Source organism: Mauremys mutica, chromosome 7 (assembly GCF_020497125.1).
Source record: "Mauremys mutica isolate MM-2020 ecotype Southern chromosome 7, ASM2049712v1, whole genome shotgun sequence".
Lineage (NCBI taxonomy): Eukaryota > Metazoa > Chordata > Testudines > Geoemydidae > Mauremys > Mauremys mutica.
In genome coordinates, this window is record NC_059078.1 from 124,775,789 (window position 1) to 124,798,658 (window position 22,870).

At 44.0% G+C, this 22,870-nt stretch overlaps 1 protein-coding gene across 2 annotated transcripts; it reads right to left on the bottom strand.

The window, feature by feature from the left end:
• Positions 1–55: 55 nt before the first annotated feature.
• Positions 56–22,502, bottom strand: TAF5 (TATA-box binding protein associated factor 5). 2 transcript variants are annotated; one of them, XM_045022938.1, is made up of 11 exons: positions 22,100–22,502; positions 20,091–20,331; positions 18,356–18,671; positions 17,115–17,278; positions 15,397–15,532; positions 14,433–14,553; positions 8,917–9,046; positions 6,907–7,071; positions 5,920–6,097; positions 5,169–5,346; positions 56–1,914 (listed from the first exon to the last, which is right to left on the bottom strand). In XM_045022938.1, exons 1-11 carry the CDS (start codon positions 22,488–22,490, stop codon positions 1,697–1,699), a joined length of 2,238 nt encoding a protein of 745 aa, XP_044878873.1. In that variant the 5' UTR covers positions 22,491–22,502; the 3' UTR covers positions 56–1,696. The 2 variants fall into 2 exon arrangements, with proteins under 2 accessions (XP_044878873.1, XP_044878872.1); XM_045022937.1 differs by having other exon boundaries at positions 21,983–22,502.
• Between the last annotated feature and the right edge of the window lie 368 nt (positions 22,503–22,870).

The following is a 22,870-nucleotide window of genomic DNA, read 5'->3' on the forward strand; positions in this document are numbered from 1 at the left end:
GGTTGCTAGCACATTTATGTCCTCCTGTAACATACAGTCCAATAAAACATGCACAGAATATTTTGAGTCTTTATTATAAAATATCAAAAGTATAAAACTGTACAAAATACAAAGGCAGAATGTGGCAGTGATTTTTTTTAGCTGTCGAAGTTGTAATTGCTTCCTGTTGCAGGTCAAGTGTTTCACATATTTGATTTCACTGTATCTGAATTAAAGTCTGACTACTCCTATCTAGCACTGAGAGAAGGTTTAATTGAAGTACAAGTACCATACCAACTCAGCCATTGAAAAAGGGACTGTACTTTCAAAGCTTTGTTCCCTAATAAGTGTTTTTCAAGGTGAACTACTGATTTAAGTTTCTCCACTTTCTGTAAAGCTGCTGCTTTTGGGGAGGAGGGATCCCCACTTGCTTTACCTTAGAAATGTCAAATCTTACCTTCCTTGTTTGTATTAGATTACTGTATATGGCCTATGAGCTCTAATTCCCTAAATGAAATGATGAGGGTGGTGAATAGCACTTTCCTCCCAGGTAACCTGCAAAAGATTTGGAAAATTGGGCCTTTTTGCTGCTTCAACTTTTATAAAAACACAAGAAGGGATTAAAAAAAAAAAGCCAAACGTTCTGCTTGTGTTTTACCTTAGAAATACCAAGAATCTCAGGTCTGCTAGTTTTGCAGAAGGAGTTGTAGGTACTATCGTTGATGTTTACTGGGAGAAGGGCACCTTAACAAAAGGGATGAAAGTTGAGTCTTGACAAAGACTTCTTTTAATTGAATTTAAATAAATATTAACTTTCAATAGTTTCTATCTCGTCTCTTCACTTCTCTTCTTAATTTTCTAGCTTCTGCAGATCCTGAATTTCTCAGACAAAACATAAGCGGATTTAAAAAAAAAATTCAGACTCTAAATATAAAAGGGCACAAGCCCAATATTTTTCCTTTACCAATCACTTTTTAAATAGGTGATGAGAGTATTTTCTGTTATCTCAAAGTCTCTTCTCCCCTTACAGATGCTTAGTTTTTACTTATTTGGTACTTGCAAGTCATGATTTTTTTAGCCACCCTGGAAAATGCAGTGATGACAAAAGCTGCATGTCTACAGTATAAAACAAGCAAAGAAGTTTGAAAATCTTTCAGGCCATTATATATCAAAGAAATAAAGGTAAAAACACAGGCCTTTACCACAAGTAGGGCATGGAAAAGGTAATGTTCTGGCCACAAATACTTGCTACTCAGCACAAGTTGAGGACTTCTCCAAATAATTTCAGAAGAGATGAATTTAGAATAGTTTTTGCTTGTCACAGACTGATCAAACGTTTGCCAGCAGTAAACTAAGTGCTTTTAAAAAATTGTTCAAGAACATGTACTGGGACCCTTAACTTTCCAAAAATTGAAGTTTTCAGCAGAGCCATTACCATCTCTCTTGATAAGGAAGAGAGAGACATATCAAAAAAAATCAAAAGCACCATAACAATTCCTTCCCTTAAAGCTGTGGTGTCTTGTCAATTTCCAGCATTTTCAAATTGTGGCTAAATATGAAATAGTAACTGAAAAGACATTGCTTGGATCTTAGTTTACAGTTTCCCCCACCAACAGGCTAATGCTGTCCATTTGTATAAGATATTTCTTGTCTCAAATCCTGTAGTAATCCTGAGGTCTTTACTTCATTGACTTGCAGAGTCTTACAGCTTCATGGTTTATTGTGGACTATATGCTCCTGAAGCTAGTAGCAAGTTTCTGCGGGTAAAATGGAGGTGTATGACTGGGGTTGATTTGGTCATGTATGTACCCAACAGCAAGTCCTGTGAGTTTTCAGGCAGATTTATATGTCCAGTGGCTGTAGTAAAATCATCAGTTTCTAAGTCTTCAAATACTTTCACAGCATCCCACAGCCGGACTGTGTTATCCATCGAACCTAGGAAGAAAGTGGGACGTTAGAAAAAAACTTTGAATTGTATCAGTGCATACTTTAAAAGCAATACTTAAGACTAAAAGACAGCAATATTCTCTAGTATGCAATTACCAAAACCATAGTGCATAGATTGAATTGTGATGAAGTTATGGTGAAACAGAGCTGCAAGGTAAGATAATATAATTAGAGCTAGTAAGACTATAAGCAAAAAACAATGAGGAGTCCTTGTGGCATCTTAGAGACTAACAAATTTATTTGGCCACAAGGACTCCTCATTGTTTTTGCTGATACAGACTAACACAGCTACCGCTCTAAGATTCACCTTGTTCATAACATTCAAAAATTTAAGGCCCAATGCTGCAAACAAATTGACTTCAGTAGGACTACTCACAAAAGTAAAGTTTAGCCCGTGCATAAGTATTTGCAGGATGGGGCCTTAACACAGTCCAACATGTGGGTAAAGCAGAAGGAACTACTTTTCTTCAGATCTACTTTACAAATAGACTCTAGAGTGAGTTTCTTACTAGAGTCAAATTGGTAATACCTTTCTAATACAATTGTTTTCTGTATTTTTATCATATATAATTATTAGATCCAAAGAACTATATTAAAAGAACATTGTAACCTTAATGTTAAGTACTCAAATCCTATCTTCTCACCCTCCATGGACTTCTGGAGGGAGTGTGGACTAGAGAGAGCTCTTGTACCTTCCCCAGTCCCTCCACCCCAATTCCCAAACTAGGAAAAATCTTCCCCTGGCCCCCAAACTCCAATTCCTTTCCCCCTGTACTGCATCTTTTCCCCACCATCCCATTCCTCACCCTTGGTACCTGGCACCACAGTAACCTCCAGCAGTTGTGAGGAGCAACTGCAGGAAAAGTCCTGCCCCAGGATGGAGCATGCTCAGTTGCAATGGCATATGCAGTCTGGTTGGCACACAGAAGTTGTGGGGATGGAACATGCACATTGCAGCTGGAATCTTTGGAGAATAACGCTCCCAAGCCTTTACCACACTTCTACTGAACATGTACGAACTGAGATTTTTACAGAGGCTTATAGCTTGGCAAAATTAGGGCAAATTTTCACAGGGGTGGCAAAAGACACCTCCCTGACCCAAAAATGACTCCCCGCCAAATTCCAAGCTCTTCTCCAGAGCATAGGACTAATGCTTCTCTGTGAAATAGTTGTAAGAATTTTAACATAGGCTAAACTTATTTTTCCCTAATCTCATTCTTGTAAACACCGCCATTTTCACTGAAAATGGTCAGCCTGAGGAGAGAGTATAGAAAACTTGAGCTTGAACAACTGAAGACTGGCAAAGTTATAAGCAGCTGAAAACGTGGTTTTATAATGGAAAGAGTTAGGCAGCCTTAACTATAGGCAATGCTACCAGCTATTAAAATTTTTGTTTTAAACAAACATGATGGCAAATACTGCTAAGCATTCCTGTTCTTCACATACCAACCCATTAATAAAGAGAAAGATGTACTTCATCTTGAAATATTACTATCTTTTTTACTTATTCAGAAAGCCCAGACACATTTTGTGCTGATCACTGCCTGGAGACCCAGGCTCGCTGCTCAACATCTGCAAAGGAAGTACAGTCGAACCCATTTATGTCGACCTCGGTTAACTTGCCAATCCTATTAAGTTGACGGTTTACAAGTGGAACCGCCAAACTCCCTCTTTGTCTTATGGGTTTCTCATCCGTTATGTCGATTAGCCGAACCCTAATATCTCGAGCCCGTCCCCGACCCACCGTGTCCCCAGCCGCCTGCTCCCCGGCTCTCCAGCGGCGCGGTTCCCCAGCCGCCCGCTTCCCGCGTCCCCAGCCGCCCGGCTCCCCGCGTCCCCGACCCACCGTGTCCCCAGCCACCCGCTCCCCGGCTCCCCAGCCCCGCGGTTCCCCACGTACCCGCCCGCCCGCCGGCTCCGCTTCGCCGCCCGCCCCCGCTTCCCCGCCCGCCCCCGCATACCCGGTCCCTGCCTGTCCCCGCCCGCCCGCCCCCGCATACCTGGTCCCTGCCCGTCCCCGCCCCACATACCTGGTCCCGGCTTCGCCTGCCGCCCGCCCGCCGGCTCCGCTTCGCCGCCCGCCCGTCCCCGCATACCCGGTCCCTGCCTGTCCCCGCCCGCCCGGTCCCGCATACCTGGTCCCTGCCCGTCCCCGCCCCACATACCTGGTCCCGGCTTCGCCTGCCGCCCGCCCGCCGGCTCCGCTTCGCCGCCCGCCCGCCCCCGCATACCTGGTCCCTGCCTGTCCCCGCCCGCCCGGTCCCGCATACCTGGTCCCTGCCCGTCCCCGCCCCACATACCTGGTCCCGGCTTCGCCTGCCGCCCGCCCGCCGGCTCCCCGTCGCCGCCCGCCCCCGCATACCCGGTCCCTGCCTGTCCCCGCCCGCCCGGTCCCGCATTCCTGGTCCCTGCCCGTCCCCGCCCCACATACCTGGTCCTGGCTTCGCCTGCCGCCCGCCGGCTCCGCTTCCCCGCCCGCCCGTCCCAGCTCCCCCGCGCCCGCATACCCGGTCCCTGCCTGTCCCCGCCCGCCCGGCCCCACATACCTGGTCCCTGCCCGTCCCCGCCCCACATACCTGGTCCCGGCTTCGCCTGCCACCCGCCCGGCTCCGCTTCGCCGCCCGCCCGTCCGCCCGGCTCCGCTTTGCCGGATCCAGCCACGTGCAGGCAGCGCGGTAAGGGGGCAGGGAGGGGGTGGGGGGGTGGATAGGGGTTTATCTCGATCATTGGTTATCTCGACGGCTTTTGGCAAACCCCTAGGCCGTCGAGATAACAGGGTTCAACTGTATTTCCAAACTCCACTGAAGCAACTGCTGAATTGTTAGAAGTTTTAAAAAGGAAATTCAGCTGCTAACTAAACAAGCCAAAGAAATTCAGTCTGATACAGGAAAGGAATATTTGGTTTCAACAGGGGCTCAGTTTTAGAGGAGGGATGGTCTTAGGGTTATAGCACAGTACTGGACGGTTTCCCATTCTACCACAGAATTCTGGTAGTTCCTTGCATAAGTAAGGAAACATCTGTGCCTCAGTTCTGAGCTGCAGTAAGGAATCATACTTAGCTGCCCTACAAAGTTGCTGATACAAAATTGTAAAGTATAACTTCATAACTGCAAAATATTGGTCAGTAAGCAGTAGTCTGATCCTTCACAATGAGGACGACAGATTTGGATAGTTCAGTGACACAAAAACATCATCATCATTCTAGTACTTTTTTCCAGTGAATGAAAGCCCGAGCTACATACCTGATGCTAAAATTTCCCCATCTCTACTGAATCTGAGTGCATAGACTGTATCAGTGTGCCCTTTCAACTCTCCCACCATCAAACCATGGCCAATATCCCAGAGAAGCACTCTTCCATCTGTTGCTCCAGTAGCCAGGAATCGTCCATTAGGAGAAAATGCCAGTGAATGAATTGGTCCCTGTAACAGAAAAATCCAGTTGGAGAGTCAAAAATTAGTTAGACTTGTCTACTTGCATTCAAAAAAGTCAAGGTGTATTAATTGCAAACCTTTGCCCCCCAAATTAAACATAAGTGTGTTTAACATACAGTAACTGAGCCACTGGTCATCTTTCTTTGCAGCAGTCCTATTTAAATGGCTTGAAATCTGCCTACTTAGGAGACTGCCTCTCTTCTTGCCCACATTATCATAGTTGTGATCAGCAAAGACAATTAAGCCGGATCCCACTTTACTTAAAAGTACAGTGTTCTCTATGAGGAGGCCTAAACTTTGAAACCTACTCCCCACTTGATCCAAAATAGTCTGAAATTTGTTAACCTTCACGGTATGCTATTTACTTGTGCTTAATGGGAACAGATGTTTGTGAGGGAAGGGAGTTTTATTTGTTTTTGGGGGGAAGTTAATCAAAGTATCTAGAGTAACAGACAGACTTTTTTGTATATTTTATTAGAAATGTAAATAAAATATACCAACAGGGCGCTGACCACGTACTGTTAGTGAAGCACTTTCATCTTGCCTTTGACATTCCTTTACCTTATGTCCAGTGAAGATTCTTACACAGTTCCCGTTCAGAACATCCCATAGTCGTACAGTCCTGTCTGCTGAGCCCGTGGCAATATAGTTGGAGTTGGGGTGAAACCGGATACATGTGACATCGGCAAGATGACCAGCAAATATTCGTAAAGGCTGATAGTGATCTGTAGCCCACAGGCTTAATAGAAGAGAATAGTTTATAAAAGACTAAAGAAAAAATGAGACCCCTAGTGAAGCTTGAAATCCTATATGTGGCAAGGGAGATAAGTGCTTATTATTCAGGTGCCTCCAGTTGACCCATTTATGGAGTTAGCAAAAGAGAAGAGAATCCTTCTCCAAAACAAAGCAAAAGAAGTGCTCCAACTGTGGCCATCAAAAAAGCAAGTGAAGAGATGCAGTAGTTTCTACAAAATGAAGGGATAGGGATATGCAGTTTCCTGTCTTAACCAGATGGTTGGAAAAAAGGGAACACTCTCTCTTTAGGAATGCCCCAGCTTATGCTGTCTGTATAAAAAAAGTGAAAAACTAAATAAGACACTTTAATTTTTACACAAAGTGTGATGAAACTCATTGCCAATAATGGGATACATGATAGGAAATACCAATTACCAGCATCATGGGGTTACTTAAAAGGGGCGGGGGGGATTTGTATGCAGGGATTTGTACTACTATAAAATCCAAATAGAAAGCCCATCCAGGCAGGGACACCGGAACAGGGGGAGCCAAAGGGCCATGGCCCCATCACTTTTAAAAGCATAGCCCTCCCACTTTTTACTGGCTGTAAAGGAGAGCAACTGGGGGCGGGGGTGCAAAGGACGCTGAGAGGAGTGAGTAGAGAGCGGGGCCTTGGGGAAAAGGGGCAGAGCGAGGGCAGGGCCTCAGGGAGAAAGGGTGGCAATAGGGGGCGGGGCCACAATTCAGGCACGGGTGGGAGCCTCCCCCCATACTTTTAGCTTGCTTCCACTGCTCCTGCATCCCAGTTCTTACCGAGCCACTCTGTCATGTCCACCTGATACAAAGTAATATCCATAGGGAGAGAACTGTGTATCCCACACTGGATAGTTGTGTCCTTTATATCCCACGAGACAAGTGAATGTTTGAAGGCTCCACAATCTGACAGTGCCATCCTCTGAACAGGACAAGAGGTAGTTCCTGTTACAGAGCAAAAGAGGAGAAATACAATGCATGGAACTTTGTCAGAATATTGGGTGTATATTGCACAAATAGTGTAAGATTACTAGTGTGTCTGTGATAAGTGTACCACTCATTGACCGGCTGTTGCGTGGCATTTGCTGTAGAATCTGAGCCCTCATTGGATTCAGAGACAATTGATACAGGAGTCCTATTGGGACACTGCATGCAAAGAAAGGGACAATTAATTGTTGATTCTGCTAAATACTGTAAGACAAGTCTATGAGAAAGTGACCATGTCTTTATTAGGGATCCTACTTATCAGTTTGAACCAAAAAAAACTACTGATAAACCACTTATAATTGGTCAAGAATCAGTTTTAAAAATATAATCCTAAACAAAATGACAAAATTCCCTTATAGGGTCTTTCATTAGAATTCACATCCTGTTCACATTCTCTACTCTAAGTTATAGGTACGGCTATGTTTTAGTCACGGGTATTTTTAGTAGAAGTAATGGACAGGTCACTGGCAGTAAACAAAAATTCATGGCCTATGACCTGTCCATGACTTGTACTATACCCCTAATTAAACATTGGGAGTGTCCCGGTCCTAGGGAGGGAGGGAACAGCCGCCTAGGGCTACGAGTGCTGGGGGGGAGGCCCAGTGGCGCCGCAAGTGTGCGGGGGGGGGAGGGGGCGGCCTGGGGGAGCCATGGGTGAAAGCAGCACAGGACACCTGCTGGTGCTGGGTGGGGAGGGGGGGGAGAGGAGGAGGAGGAGGGGCCGGTCTGGCAGGCTCCCTACCCGGCTTCTGGGACAGCCATGACATGTCCTTCCCTAAGCTCCTAGCTCTGCACGCTGCCAGCTCTGCAGCTGCCATTGGCCAGGAACAGAGGCCAATGGCAACTGCGGGGGTGGTGCCTGCAGGCGGAGGCAGCATGCGGAGCTAGGAGCTGAGGGAGGGACATGTTGCTGCTTCTGGGGAGCCCCACCGAGGTATGCACTGCCCCTCCAGTGCCCCAACCTCCAGCCTGCCACCCAAACTCCTCCTGCTGCCAGGGAGGGGCGCACAGGGACAGTGCCAGAGCTCCTCGGGCAGCCCCAGAGCCAGACAAACCACCCGCTGCAGGAGTCATGGAAAGTCACGGAATCCGTGAATTCAGTGACAATCTCACAGCCTTAGTTATAGGCTATAGCATTTCCGGTTCATGCTCTGTGGTTTGCTTCTTGGCAGGCTGCTTACTATGCTGCTACTATGCATTTCAGTGTGTGTTTACATAACAAAAAGAGAATAAATGAGAGTTTTAAACCAGTTTCTGATAAACCACCACAGCAATCTTTATAATTGCACACTTTTAAAAACGCCTTCTATGCAAGACTACCACTGCCATGCATTCGGAGAATAAAGGTTAGAGCTATGATGAGAGGCAAAGTAGCAAAACTGATGATAGAGAGAGGTGTGGATATTAGCATAACACGTTTTTCATTCCCATAACTGAAAGAAATGCTGCCATAACATTTCTGCTCTTTACTATTTACATATTCAGTTAAAATAACTTAAGATATGACTTTCAAATAAGATTGTATAATTAGTGATCCTAAGTCCTGAACCTGTAAGGTGCTGAGCACCCTCAACTCCCCCTGACTTCAAGGGGAGTTAAAAATGCTCAGCACCATGCAGCAGATGCACTGACTCTCATAAGATCAGACCTTCACACTCATGCAAAGGTACCATTATGAACTGCATGTGCAAGTATGGTCCCAACTTATAGAAAAAGCTGCATTAAGTATATGTTTATAGCAACTAACATTTCATTAGCACTTAAAAACTATTGTTCTAGGGAATTTTTAAACATATATTTTACCTATCAGGACTGAAGCTGGTACCATAGACAGGTCCGCTGTGACCATATAAAATCTTCAACTCACTTGCTGTTTTCTCATCCATGATCCTCTCCAAGACATCATCTGATTCTTTGTCTATGAGACTGAGATCTGTAAAATTTCAGAGGTTCCCATTTACAACACACATGTAGAATTCATCTACGCTGGCTGTCAATTACATTTATACAACAATAAATGTATGATTTAAGCACAATATATTGTCCTTCTTGGTGTTCGTTGCAAGTATGAAGTGGACAAAAGATCCTTCTTAATATTTTCATAGACAACTAATATTCAACACCAGCTACAAAACATCAGGGATGTTTAGGCTGGAGTAACCTGTAGGTTTTAGGCTCAAAGTTACATAGCACACAAATGTAGGCAATTTCTTGAGGACTGTTGTGAAGGAAACAGTGATTAAGATGATTCAAGTGAGAACCTTTAGGTTCCAGCTTTGAAGGATCTGAAGGCCATAGGTCCTTCACCTCTGAATTTGTGATATGCTACCCTATATAACAACCATTGAAAAAATGCAAATATATTTCTGGATGGGAATATTATACTATAAGCATGCATTTTCAGAAGACATTTTAGAATTGTTTTGAACCTTATTTCCAGATAACCATTCTGTTTTGTACACTTCACCAAGAGCATCTAAAATTAGTTTAACCTTCAGAAAAGCCATTTCTGATCTATCCACCATTCAGTCTCTATCTTGAAAGACTGATATCCTATCAAAGAGTCCAGATTTCTACATCTCTCCCTAGAAAGCTTTAAACTACTTGCCACACACCCATGTTTTTAGATTTCAAGAACTTTTTATTGACAGCTACACATGCTCAACATAAGTAGTTAGCTTTCAGTCTATAAGTTACCAACTGAGACCTCAGTCTTTCATCACTTAAGCAACATGGATAAGAAATCTTCCTTTGGTACTCTGCGCCTCTACAAAACGATCAACCTGACTACAATCTGACCAGACCAAGCCTCCAAAAATCTGATTTTTCATAGTAGTTACAAGATATCCAAATTTAGTGTACGATTCCTATAAATGTAGGGTTGGAGGGACCTCAAGAAGTCATCTAATCCATCCCCACACTCTAAGTCAGGATTAAGTATATCTAGACAACACCTGATTGTTGTTTGACTAACCTGTTCTTAAAAACCTCCAAATGACAGGGACCCCACAACCTCCCTACATAACCAGTTCCAGTGCTTAACTATCCTTACAGTTAGGAAAAACTTTTTAATAGCTAACTTAAGTCTCCCTTACTGCAAATTAAGCCAATTATTTCTTGTCCTAACCTCAATGTATATGGAGAATAATTGATCACTGTCCTCTTTATAATAGGCTTCAGATACATAAAAGGTTATCATGTCCTTTCCCGTCATCTCCTCTCTATACTAAACACACAATTCTTTCAACTTTTCCTCATCGGTCAGGTTTTCTAACCCTCTTATTTTCGTTGCTCCCCTCTGGACTATTTCCAATTTGTTCATATCTTTCTTAGGTGTGTAGGATGTAATACGTAGAATGGATATTTTAGATGTCGGGACACATGAAAAGATGCCTGCTTGTCTAGCAAGGTAAGAGAACAGCCAGGTAAAAAGCTGAGTGAGCCACCTGATCAGGTAAACAACTGAATTAGCAAACTAATCTTAGTGGCTAGGCAGAAAAAGTGTTTATATAATATATAGTGAATAACTTTGTAACAATGTATTTAAGGTGAGCACCTGAATGTGGGGGTGCCCAGACATATAACCCTATTGTGCCCCGTTTCAGTGGACTGATCACTCACTGAAGCAGCACATAAACAACATACTTCTTCAGCTCAAGAGTCTGTCTGTGAACCTGTGCATTCTGGGTAGCGGAGAAAGAACTGGTCAAAGAGGTGGTACCTAAAACTGGCCACAATACTCCAGCTGAAGCCTCACCAGTGCCAAGTAGAGTTGGACAATTACCTCTTGTGTCTTACCCACCACACAAGACAGCATGCATGCATGCAATGTTTGCAGCAGCATGACATTGTTGAGTCGTATTCAATTTGTGGTTCCCTATAACCTCTAGGTCCTTTTCTGAACTTCCATTGGCTAGTCAGTTATTCTCCATTTTGCATTTGTGCAGCTGATTTTTCCTTTTTAAGTGCAGTACTTTGCATGTCTTTATTGAATTTCATCTTTTTTATTTCAGACCAATTCTCTAATTTATCAAGATCATTTTGAATTCTAATCCTCTCCTCCAAAGTGCTTGCAACCCTTCCCAGTTTGGTATCATCTGCAAATTTTACATCTGTATTCTACTCCACCATCCAAGTCGTTAATGAAAATAATTAGGGTTGTCAAGCAATTTAAAAAATTAATCATGATTAAGCACAAGATAAAAAAAATTATTCACAATTAATTGTAGTTTTAATTGCACTGTTACATAATATTAGAATACCATTTATTTAAATATTTTTGAGGGGGTTCTATATTTTCAAATATGGGCTTAGGGCTGGGGGTGCGAGGGGCTCCAGCCCCCTGCCCTGGAGCTATGAGCTAGGGCTGCGTCAGCCCCCCCACTGCCGATGCCTCCCGTCCCACCCACTGGTTTAACGATTAACATGTTAAAAATATTTACATGTTAATTTTGCCGTCAGTTAATCACAGGCATTAACTGCGATTGACAGCCCTAGAAAATATTGACTTGTACTGGACCCATGACAGACCCTTGTGGGATCTTACTTGATATGTCCTCTCAGTTTAACCGTGAACCACTGATGAGTACTCTGAGTACTGTTTTTCAAGCAGTTGTGTATCCACTTTACAGTAATTTCATCTAAACCATATTTCCTTAGATTGCTTATGAAAATGTCTTGCGGGACTGTCAAAAGCTTTACTAAATTCAAGCACTCTTATGTCTACTGCTTTCCTCATCCACTAGACTGGTAACCCTGGTAAAGGAAGACATTAGGCTGGTTTGGCACGATTTGTTCTTGAAAAAGCCATGTTGGCTTTTACTTATCACATTATTCAGGAAGGTATGAAAGCATGTGCTTAAGTATCTTAGTGAATCAGGGCCATAAATGAAGCTATATTCCCTCTTCTCAACTTCCTAGTGCATCTTATCTATTCTGTGTCTACCTTAGATTGTAAACTCTTTGGGAAAGAAGTGTCTGGATGTTGTGTCATGTATATATCAACCTCAGAGTATGTCTACACTACGGGATTATTCCGATTTTACAGAAACCGGTTTTTTAAAACAGATTGTATAAAGTCGAGTGCACGCGGCCACACTAAGCACATTAATTCGGTGGTGTGCGTCCATGTACCAAGGCTAGCATCGATTTCCAGAGCGTTGCATTGTGGGTAGCTATCCCATAGTTCCCGCAGTCTCCCCCGCCCATTGGAATTCTGGGTTGAGATCACAATGCATGATGGAGCAAAAACAGTGTCACGGGTGATTCTGGGTAAATGTCATCACTCAATCCTTCCTCCGTGAAAGCAACGGCAGACATCATTTCGCGCCCTTTTTCTCTGGATTGCGCTGGCAGACGCCATAGCATGGTAACATGGAGCCTGTTTAGCCTTTTTTCACTGTCACCGTATGTGTACTGGATGCTGCTGACAGACGTGGTACTGCAGTGCTACACAGCAGCATTCATTTGCCTTTGCAAGGTAGCAGAGACAGTTACCAGCCCTATTGCACCGTCTGCTGCTGTCATGAGTGCTCCTGGCTGGCCTCGCTGAGGTCGGCCGGGGGCACATGGACAAAAATGGAAATGACTTCCCAGGTCATTCCCTTCTTTATGTTTTGTCTAAAAATAGAGTCAGTCCTGCCTAGAATATGGGGCAAGTCTACTAGAGAACCAGAGAGCACAGCCGCTCCGGGTCAGAGCCCTAGATATCCCGCAAAAATGATAAGCCGCATGCCATTCTAGGGGGTGCCCCTGCAACAACCCCACCTGTTGCTTCCCTCCTCCCACACCCCTCCTGGGCTACCGTGGCAGTTATCCCCCCATTTGTGTGATGAAGTAATAAAGAATGCAGGAATAAGAAACACTGACTTTTTAGTGAGATAAAATGAGGGGGAGGCAGCCTCCAGCTGCTATGATATTCCAGGCAGAACATCTCCATTACTCATTAAAAGGTGGGGGGGAGAGGAGCACAGCCTCCCGCTGCTATGATAGTCCAGAATCTCCATTAGACATGAAAGGGGGGGGGGGGAGAGAGAGGAGCTCAGCCTCCAGCTGCTATGATGAGGACGGTTACCAGCCCTATTGCACCATCTGCCAGGACTGAATCTCCAGGACACAAAGCTTAAAGAAATGAATGACCGGGAGTCATTCCCATTTTTGCCCAGGCGCTCCTGGCCCACCTCACCGAGGCCAGCCAGGAGCACTCACAGGATGACGACGAGGACAGCTATCAGTCATATTGTACCGTACCGTCTGCCACTGGGGAGGGGAGGGGATGCTGCTGTTTAGCGCTGCAGCACCCCGTCTACCAGCAGCATCCAGTAGACATACGGTGACATTGAAAAGACGCGATAAATGATTTTTTCCCTTTTCTTTGAGGGGGGGGAGGGGTAAATTGACGACATATTCCCTGAACCACTGGCGATAATGTTTTTGACCCTTCAGGCATTGGGAGCTTAGCCAAGAATGCAAATGCTTTTCGGAGACTGCAGGAACTGTGGGATAGCTCGAGTCCTCAGTCCCTCCTCCCTCCCTCCATGAGCGTCCATTTGATTCTTTGGCTTTCCATTACGCTTCTCACACAGCACTGTGTTGAGTCCCTGCTGTGGCCTCTGTCTATCATAGCCTGGCGATTTTTTCAAATGCTTTGGCATTTCGTCTTCTGGAATGGAGCTCTGATAGAACAGATTTGTCTTCCCATACAGCGATCAGATCCAGTATCTCCCGTACGGTCCATGCTGGAGCTCTTTTTGGATTTGGGACTGCATGGCCACCCGTGCTGATCAGCGCTCCACGCTGGGCAAACAGGAAATGAAATTCAAAAGTTCACAGGGCTTTTCCTGTCTACCTGGCCAGTGCATCCAAGTTGTGACCGCTCTGGAAAGCGATCTGAATGGTGCACTGTGGGATACCGCCTGGAGGCCAATACCGTCGAATTGCGGCCACACTAACCCTAATCCGACATGGCAATACCGATTTCAGCGCTACTCCTCTCGTCGGGGAGGAGTACAGAAATTGGTTTAAAGAGCCCTTTATATCGATATAAAGGGCTTCGTTGTGTGGACGGGTGCAGGGTTAAATCGGTTTAACGATGCTAAATTTGGTATAAACGCGTAGTGTAGACCAGGTCACAATCTGCATTTAAATAATATATACACACACACGTTATCCACTTTAAAAAGCTGAAGTCAACCTGACCACTTCCAACAATTTAAGAAAGCTATTATGATATTAGCATTTCTCTCTGCACAGGTTGCACGAAACTGACAAAACTATCAGAATTAATACTTAAGATAAACATGTCTTATTGTCTTCATTACCTGCTGCTGATTTCACGCTGCGTAGCTTTTTTGGTGTCACAGACCATACTCTTACAGTGGAGTCAGCAAAGCCTCCTACAATCATGCTAGAGTCATCAGTGACATCCACTGCAGTAAGACCCTGTACACAAAACAGTCACTTTATTTTAAGTTTTGATGGGCAGAGGAGATGTATAACAAAGTTCAAGCACTAGACAATCCTGCCATTAATATTAAGAGTATTAACTACCTTAGTTCTGCATAAGCTATGTGAATTATTACAAGACAAACTGGACAAAAAATAAAGGTATATGAAAAAATAACTACAGCTAATATGGTTAGACCATTTAAAATAAAGATATTTTATAAAAAGACTCATTTAATAAGCCACAGCAATGTTGTTCCCCAGCACTGTAGTACACCGTATCTGCAGAATTCATGATCACTCACTTGTAAGAAAACCCCTGCACCCCACCTAAAAAGTGAAAGGGAAGAGAGAAGGAATGTAGAAATGCCTAAACAAAGGAGTGCAGTATTAAGATAGTCTAAAGAAACCTTTAAACAGAGCTTCCCTTTTCACAGGGTTTTAAGTCTAAACTTTCAATTGCATTATATTTTATTGAACATTAGCTACAAAATTCCTTGTTTCAACTAGTAATTTTCTGCCATAACATGAGCACATTATTTTCCTTCAGTAATTCTCATCAAATCTATTCAAAAGACTTCTCAGCAGGGTCAGTGTAAGATATACAAGTTTGCCCCAGGCATGTAAGTGCTTGCAAGTTTATGGTCTCAATATTAACTGAGAAGAATCTTTACCTGACAGCAAAGAGACTACTTAATATTTGATTCAGCCACAGTATCAAACTGAATTCTCTCTGCAGAACCACATTATGGCTCCCTTTTTCCTTACCTCAGATATTTTGTGGTTTCAGCCACCACTTTTCCCTCCCTTTTTCATACCACCCCAGCTACCCTTGCTGACCTGGTAGGCATTAAGGAATGTGTAGAAACAGATGGAAGGCAAACATTCTGGACCAAGACGCACACGTTTTGTGGCTTCCTTCATATTCATTATTTTATCCAGCTTGTCAGAATCTTTCAGTTCAGGAAGAGGAATTCTATGAGAAGAACGCATCTTATGAAGCAAGAATGCCTTAATATTGTGAATTAAATATGGTATATAGAACCCTCCCCTCAAAGGACAGCAAGGCCCAGGCACCTTAGCGTCAGAATGAACGACAGGAGGAATTTAACAATAAAAAAGGAAATCTGGAGGAACTAACTAATGAGAAAAGATTAAAATAATTAAATACCTGTAATTTAAAGAGAACTATAAAATGGGGAGGTATCAGCTGGAAGAGACAGAGGAAAATAATCAATACACCCAGGTCTATCACAGGATAACTATGAGCCACCAATGTGACGCAGACATGAAAAGGGCTAATGAATTCTAGGATGCATCAGGCGAGGTATTGCCAGTAGGGATAGAGAAGTGTTCCCACAAGTCACTGATGAGCTCTCATCTGGAATATTTTATACAATTCTGGTCTCCTATGTTTAAGAAAGATGAATTTAAAGTGGAACAGGTGCAGAGAAGGGCTACTAGGATGATCAAAGGAATGGAGAACCTACCTTACAAGAGGAAAGTTAACATCCTGGCTTGTTTAGCCTAACAAAACAAAGGATGGGGGGGAAGGGGGAGAGATATGATTTCTCTTTATAAATACATCAGAGGAATAAACACCAGGGAGAGAGAGGAATTATTTAAGGTATGGGCCATTGCTGAATATAACTGGCCATCGATAAATTTAGGTTTGAAATTAGACAGATTTCTAACTATCAGAGGAGTGAAGTTCTGGAAAAGCCTTCCAATAGGAGTGGTGGGGGAAAAAAAACCTAGCTAGTTTTAAGACTGAGCTTGATAAGTTTATGGAGGGTATGGTATGAGATTGCCTACAATGGCATATGGCCCATCCATGACTTCTATTAGCAAACATCTCCAATGGCAGGAGAGGCGCATGAGATGTGGAGGGCTCTGCGTTACTAGAAAATTCTCTCATGTGTCTGGCTGGTGGGTCTCACCCACATGTTCAGGGTCTAACTGATCACCATATTTGGGGTTGGGAAGGAATTTTCCCCCAGGTGTTTGGCAGAGACCCTGGGGGGGGCTCACCTACCTCTCAGTGTGGGACACTGGTCACTTGCTGATTTGAACTAGAGCAAATGGTAGATTCTCTGTAACTTGAAGTCTTTAACTCAAGATTTGAGGACTTCAGTAACTTAGCCAGAAGTTATGGGCCTACTAGAGGAGTGGGTAGGTCAGGTTCTGTGGCTTGCAACATGCAGAAGGTCAGTCTATGAATAAGAAGGGTAAAGTGAGGGAGGGGATCTGATAACTATGAATACTTGAAGGATCTAAACATGGAGGGTGAGGTATTGCTTAGAGTGATCTGATGAGGCTACTGGATAATGGGATGAAGCTTTAATAAGGAAAATTTAATAAGAAAGTCTAGAAAACTTAACAACGGTGAGGTCTTTTGGATTGTGGAATAAATCTCCCAAGGGAAACAATGGAAGCCTCATTGCTGGGCCCATTTAAAACTAGACTGAACAAAGCACTAGAGAAAGTGTAGGGAGCAATCCAGAATTGGTAGCGAATAGACTAGATTCATCAGGTATTCCTGCCTATTTTTAAGTTACCTGGTTTGTGGAGGAGCATTAGGGTCTTGCTTTTTACTTTTTGATCCCATGCTCTCTCTTTTAGGTTTTTTCTTTTTTGGTTTTCCTTCCTCATTCTCCCCCTCTTCATCTTCATCATCCAAAGGCACCTCAATCTCTGGTTCTTTTAATAAGCCAAAGAAAACCTGCAACCCAAGAGAGGAGTTGGTCATGTAAAAAAAACCTTTGCATTATTTTTCTCAATGAAAAATAATCTGTATATGGAACAACTTTAAGTAGCAGCAAATTAATGAACAGTATCTAGCCTCTTTGAATCTAAGGTAGTAACAAGATGGAACTTTACTACTGGTTAGTCTAACCAGTTTGTGACAACGTATATGGTACATTTCACTATCATACTACTGGGCAACTGATCCTGAGAGATGCTGAGCACCTTAAATTCCCTTTCATTACCTCTTTGCACTTCTCTGAAAGCAGAATATCTATAGTCTAGGTTACACTTAACACCCATATAGCTCTTGATATTTTCAAAACACTGTACAAACAATTAATCCTCACACTAACTACTGGTGGCAAACATGATCTCCATTGTATAGGTGAGGAAGTTCAAAATCAAGCATTGCTCCAAGTATTTTTTCACATAATGCAGTCAACCTGTGGAATTCCTTGCCAGAGGATGTTGTGAAGGCCAAGACGATAACAGGGTTCAAAAAAGAACTATGTAAGTTTATGGAGGATAGGTCCATCAACAGCTATTAGCCAGGCAGGGCGGGGATGGTGTCCCTAGCCTGTTTGCCAGAAGCTGGGAATGGGCGACAGAGGATGGGTCACTTGATGATTACCTGTTCTGTTCATTCCCTCTGTGGCAACTGGCATTGGCCACTGTCGGAAGACAGGATAATGGGCTAGATGGACCTTTGGCCTGACCCAGTTCTTATGTTCTTAAAGCCAGACATGTAACTAGAGACAAAGCCAGTATAAAAATTCAGGAACCAGCCCTGTGTTCGGTCCACTAAACAAGGTTGCCTCTTCCAGTGGTCTGATGGCTTCTCCAGAGACCAGCTACTAAAGGGTGCTTATCAACCTCTTTCCTTCTGCTTCAAAGAGAAGTTCACCAACCTCTGCCATTACCATCCCGGGTGTGCGGCCAGGACTCAGAATCCAAGGGTTCTATTTGTATTAAGGCAATGGTTATATACCCTTCAAACTACTCTACATGCTGCAACTGGTTATTAATCGGCATAACAGGATTTGTCTCGTACCTTTGCTTTATTAGCCTCCCTTTTAGCCTCCCCTGCCAAGCTTCCCACCATAGCATCTATCTGTTGTTTACTGCGAGGCATTCCATCAAAGATATCAATGTACAGATGCTCCTGAACAATGTTCCAGATTTGATTGTTCTGTTTTTCCTGAAGATGCCTCTTCAAGAGTTGATAAGAGTCACGAGAAATGCGCAGCACAAACTTGCTTGTTCGGAAATCCAGCATGGTCTCGTTCCCTTTCATGTGCTCCTTTTTGGTTAAACTAGATAATACACGCAGGTCATCCTGGTAATAACACTCTTGATCCCCATGAAACCTATTAAAGAGACATTAAAACCATATGAAGGATGGTTTATTACAACAATACAATCTCCCAAATACCCACAAATTGTATACTGCTCAGTAGTACATCTTAATAGGAAGTAATAATATACCTTTATATAGCAACTCATCATTAAGCATCCCAAAGCACTTTACAAATATATAGGATAATTTCACAGCTGAAGTGAAATTATCTCTGGAATGGAATGTTGCAGCCTTTTACAGCACACGGTAACAGCACCCAGCAGTTTACAACAGGAAGTGAAGAATAAATTTCTAACGAAACTGCAGTGAGAGTTTCAAGTAGGCAAATTTTACCACCAATATTTATGGCCAGGTCACTGGGACTAACACTACTACTCTGAGGAAAAGTGCCATAGGGATCTTTAATGACCACAAATGATCAACATCTCTATTGTGTGCTAAACTGAGCTAATTGGTTGTATTTAAAGCAGTATTTTCAATGTAATTTTCATACCAGACTGCTAAATTTAATAAAAACATGCACATTTCACATTTTCCAATTGCACATTATCAAATCAACATGATTTAATACCTACAAAGTTAACCTAGAGATACAGATTACTACTATTCATAATATATTTACTGAGAGCACATCATAGCATTTGTGGCTGGGAATACTGCAATTAAGTCTGCAAATCAATTTTTATTGATAATTATTGGGGGCAGGGGGATACCCCTTTGGGCTGAAATATTTCAGGCTTGATCTAAATCCAAAGATGAGTTATACTGGAGTGGAGCAGGTAAGGGACAAATTCAATCATTTTTCAGACCTTAAAGAGAAATTTAAGAATTTTTGGTAACTTACAAAAACATTATTAAAATATCCAACTCTGCATGTTACTAGTTTTCAGTGAGGAGCTACTGTGAAATTTATCATTTGAAAAAATATTTACGTTATAGGTTAAGAAAAATATTTTTATACACATAAAACAAGACATCTGACTACATTTTAAGTTGCTTGCAACACTAGTTATATTAGTGCAAGTATTTATAATACATCCACTACTGTGGCATCTGGACATGCTTTAGCTGAATGGTACCCAAAACAGGAAGCATATATTTTATGACCCTCCATCAGCAAATCCCTGTTCCTGGAGAGGATGCATGACCACTGCTAGCCCATTATGAAGATGATCCAAAAATTGTATAACTCTGTAGTGCAAAAGAGATGTTTTGTGCATCTATGCTGTATCTTGGACTAAATCATAAGGAGATGTACAACAGTTTGCAACATTACATAGTACCACAACTACAGATTATTTTCCTCTCTTCAATTTCCGTTTCATCTTTAAAATGATAAATTAAATTAAAAAACCTGTGCTAACAGATTTAACCACACAAAAGTGAGGACATAAGAAAGGCTGCAAACACATGAAGGTAAACACATTACTTTTCAAAGAAAGACTTGGCTTCATTCTCATGCTGGTTGTAGACCAATTCCAAATACATATGCACAAAGAGAGGATAAAACAACTGGGATAATTCAGCCCGATGACAGTCTAGGGCACACTCAATAAAGTGCTTCAGTCCACTGTAGTATTCCTCGTACAGCGCTGGGTCCCCCTGCTGTTTGTAGGCAGACAACACTGCACTGACATCTGGCTGATCTTCTACAGGAACACCTCCTCCAACTGCAAAAGTGTCAAGATACACAAGAGGGATTATGTCTGTATATATGAAAGAGAGTGCCTGCAAATACATGGTGGCTAACGCTTGCCCTGTAATTGTAATGCACATTGAGAGCACAGAATGAAATCGGTTGTGTAAGTACTGTATGCACATTTATACAAATTTTCCAGAAAACTGGTTAACAACATTCAAATCATGGGAGTTCACGAAGTTTAAATCTGAGATGGACGATGTCACATGAATGATAAACTCAATGTCCAATTCTTCCTATCAACTTCCGCTATATTTTTTGTGCTTCATCTGCTACCAGCTTCCATTTAAGTTAGCTTTATAAACAACTTTAGGGCATAATTCTACTGAAAATATGTTTCTGTGGAAAAAGGCATTAATAATAGAAAAATAAGTTTTCTTCACTGGTGTTACTGAAATCATTTAGACAAGATAAAGTACTCTCCCTGTTTTGTAAAAGAAAAGAGAAACACTGCACAGCTAAAATCCTCTTTCCTTCACCGTGTGTGTGTCATACTACTTCCATACTGCTGTGAGCCAGTATAGCCCTCTGTCTACACTGGACCACCACTCACTACAGAGTCCTGTTCAAGGTCTCTGTTGTGATAACCAAAGTCCTCCAGGAGATCGGCCAATGCTACTCAACAGATCTATTCTCCCTCCATATCCAGGACCTCCCATGACAGCTGAAAAGTTTCAGCGAATAGGGAGAGATTCATCAATGTAGGAGACCTAACATTCACAGGCCCTGGGCAACGGAACTCACTCCCACAAGAGCTAAATAGTGACCACAGATCTAACCACTTTCAGAAATAAACATCAAACTAATTTCTTTCACTTAAGTTATTTAATAATAACTTAAGTCAATAAAAAAAATCAACTGAAGTTACAGCCAAATAAACTTAATCCACAATCTGAGCATCCACACACAGACATGCATCAAAACAACAATAAGTGATTTACAACCAACCTAGATTTTGTTTCTAGTTACCGTATATGCAAGCTCCAGGAACTGGACAGTTCACTGAACAACAACCTTCTGATAGCAATGACTTTTGTTCACTTGCTAGTGACCCCATACATTGTGGGCAGCTACTTTTTAAACTCTGCTGTTCAGGCCAGTCATCCTATCAAAACATTTGCATCCCTGCATCTTTTAAGTACTTCTCATCACAGTACCTGAACACCTTCAGACTAACATCACCACCACCACTACGCAACCCATATGTTGGTGCTAAAAATCTCAGGGTGCTTTTAATATTCCGTAAAGCTAGCACACGAGAGCTCTGATAAGAAAATCAGTTTTATCCCAGGAATATCCTGATAGGTGGTAACCCTGCCTAGAAGTAAAGGCAAATAAAACCCTCTCTGTTACTATCCCTCGTCTATCAGGTACCCGTTTCTCACTAGGGACTTTCCCCACTCCAGCTGCTGCGTCCCAACCAGATGCCCCTTCTAACCGCAGAAGATGCCCTCACTCGTAGCAACCTTTCCAGGGTGATAAGGCAAAGAGATACGGGGTGACCCCCCCCTTTATGTGGTACGCTCAAGGGGGGGGGGCTGATACCGCCATCCTGGCCGCCCCCTTTGGGGTTCCCTCTCGGCCCCTCCCTCTTCACCCGTCTCCTCCTCCGGGGCTCTCACCTTTCCCTGGCGGCGCCGCTGCAGTCGCGGCGCCGCCGGGGGTTGCAGAGGCACCGGCAGCGACGCCCCCTCCGGCCGCTCCGGAGGCGGCGGCGACCCGGCTGAGCAGCGCCTCACCCCCGGTGGCGTCTGTCTCCCCACCAGGGGTCCCCTGGGCGCCGGGTCCCGCGGGGCTGAGGGCAACCGCGGCCGCCTCCTCCCCCAGCAGCCGGGCCTCCCGGCGCAGGATGTCCTCGGACTCGTGGAGGTTGTTGCGACGCAGGAACTGGAGCACGGCCAGGAGGGTCTGCCGGTCCGTGGGGGCGGGGGAGGCGGCCGGACCCGGGGGGGCCGGCTTGGGGGGAGCGGCCTCCCCTCCGCTCCCCGGGGCCCCCGCCGCCTCCCCCTCCGCCGGCGCCGTGGTGGGGGGAGCGGCGGGCGGGGGAGCCGGAGGGGGCTGCGGCAGGACACCCCCGTCCGGGTCCGGCTTCACCACCACATCAGGCGGCTCCTCAGGTAGAGCCGCCATCTTGCGCAAGGGCCCCCCATGAACCGGCAGCGGGCCGCCGTCAAACGCCGGCGCGTTTGCGACACTGAAGGCAAAACGGGCGGGAGCCCGGAGCCTTTTGCGACGCGTTCGGTATCGATTTACGGCAGCGGCGTATCATGCCCTATCAGCGCTCCAGGGGAAGAGATGTCAGCTGGTCCGGGGGTTTTCAAACTGGAGGTCACGAGCTGTCAGCCTCCACCCCAAACCACGCTTTGCCTCTAGCATCTATAATTTGCTCCTGCAAATTGTTCCATGCTAGCAGACCCTTGCCCTGTGTGGAGCCTGAAAGACATGCTTTGCCCAGCCCGATAAATTTTCAGGATTGGGACCAAATCTGCACTGTCTTGCCAGACGGGGAT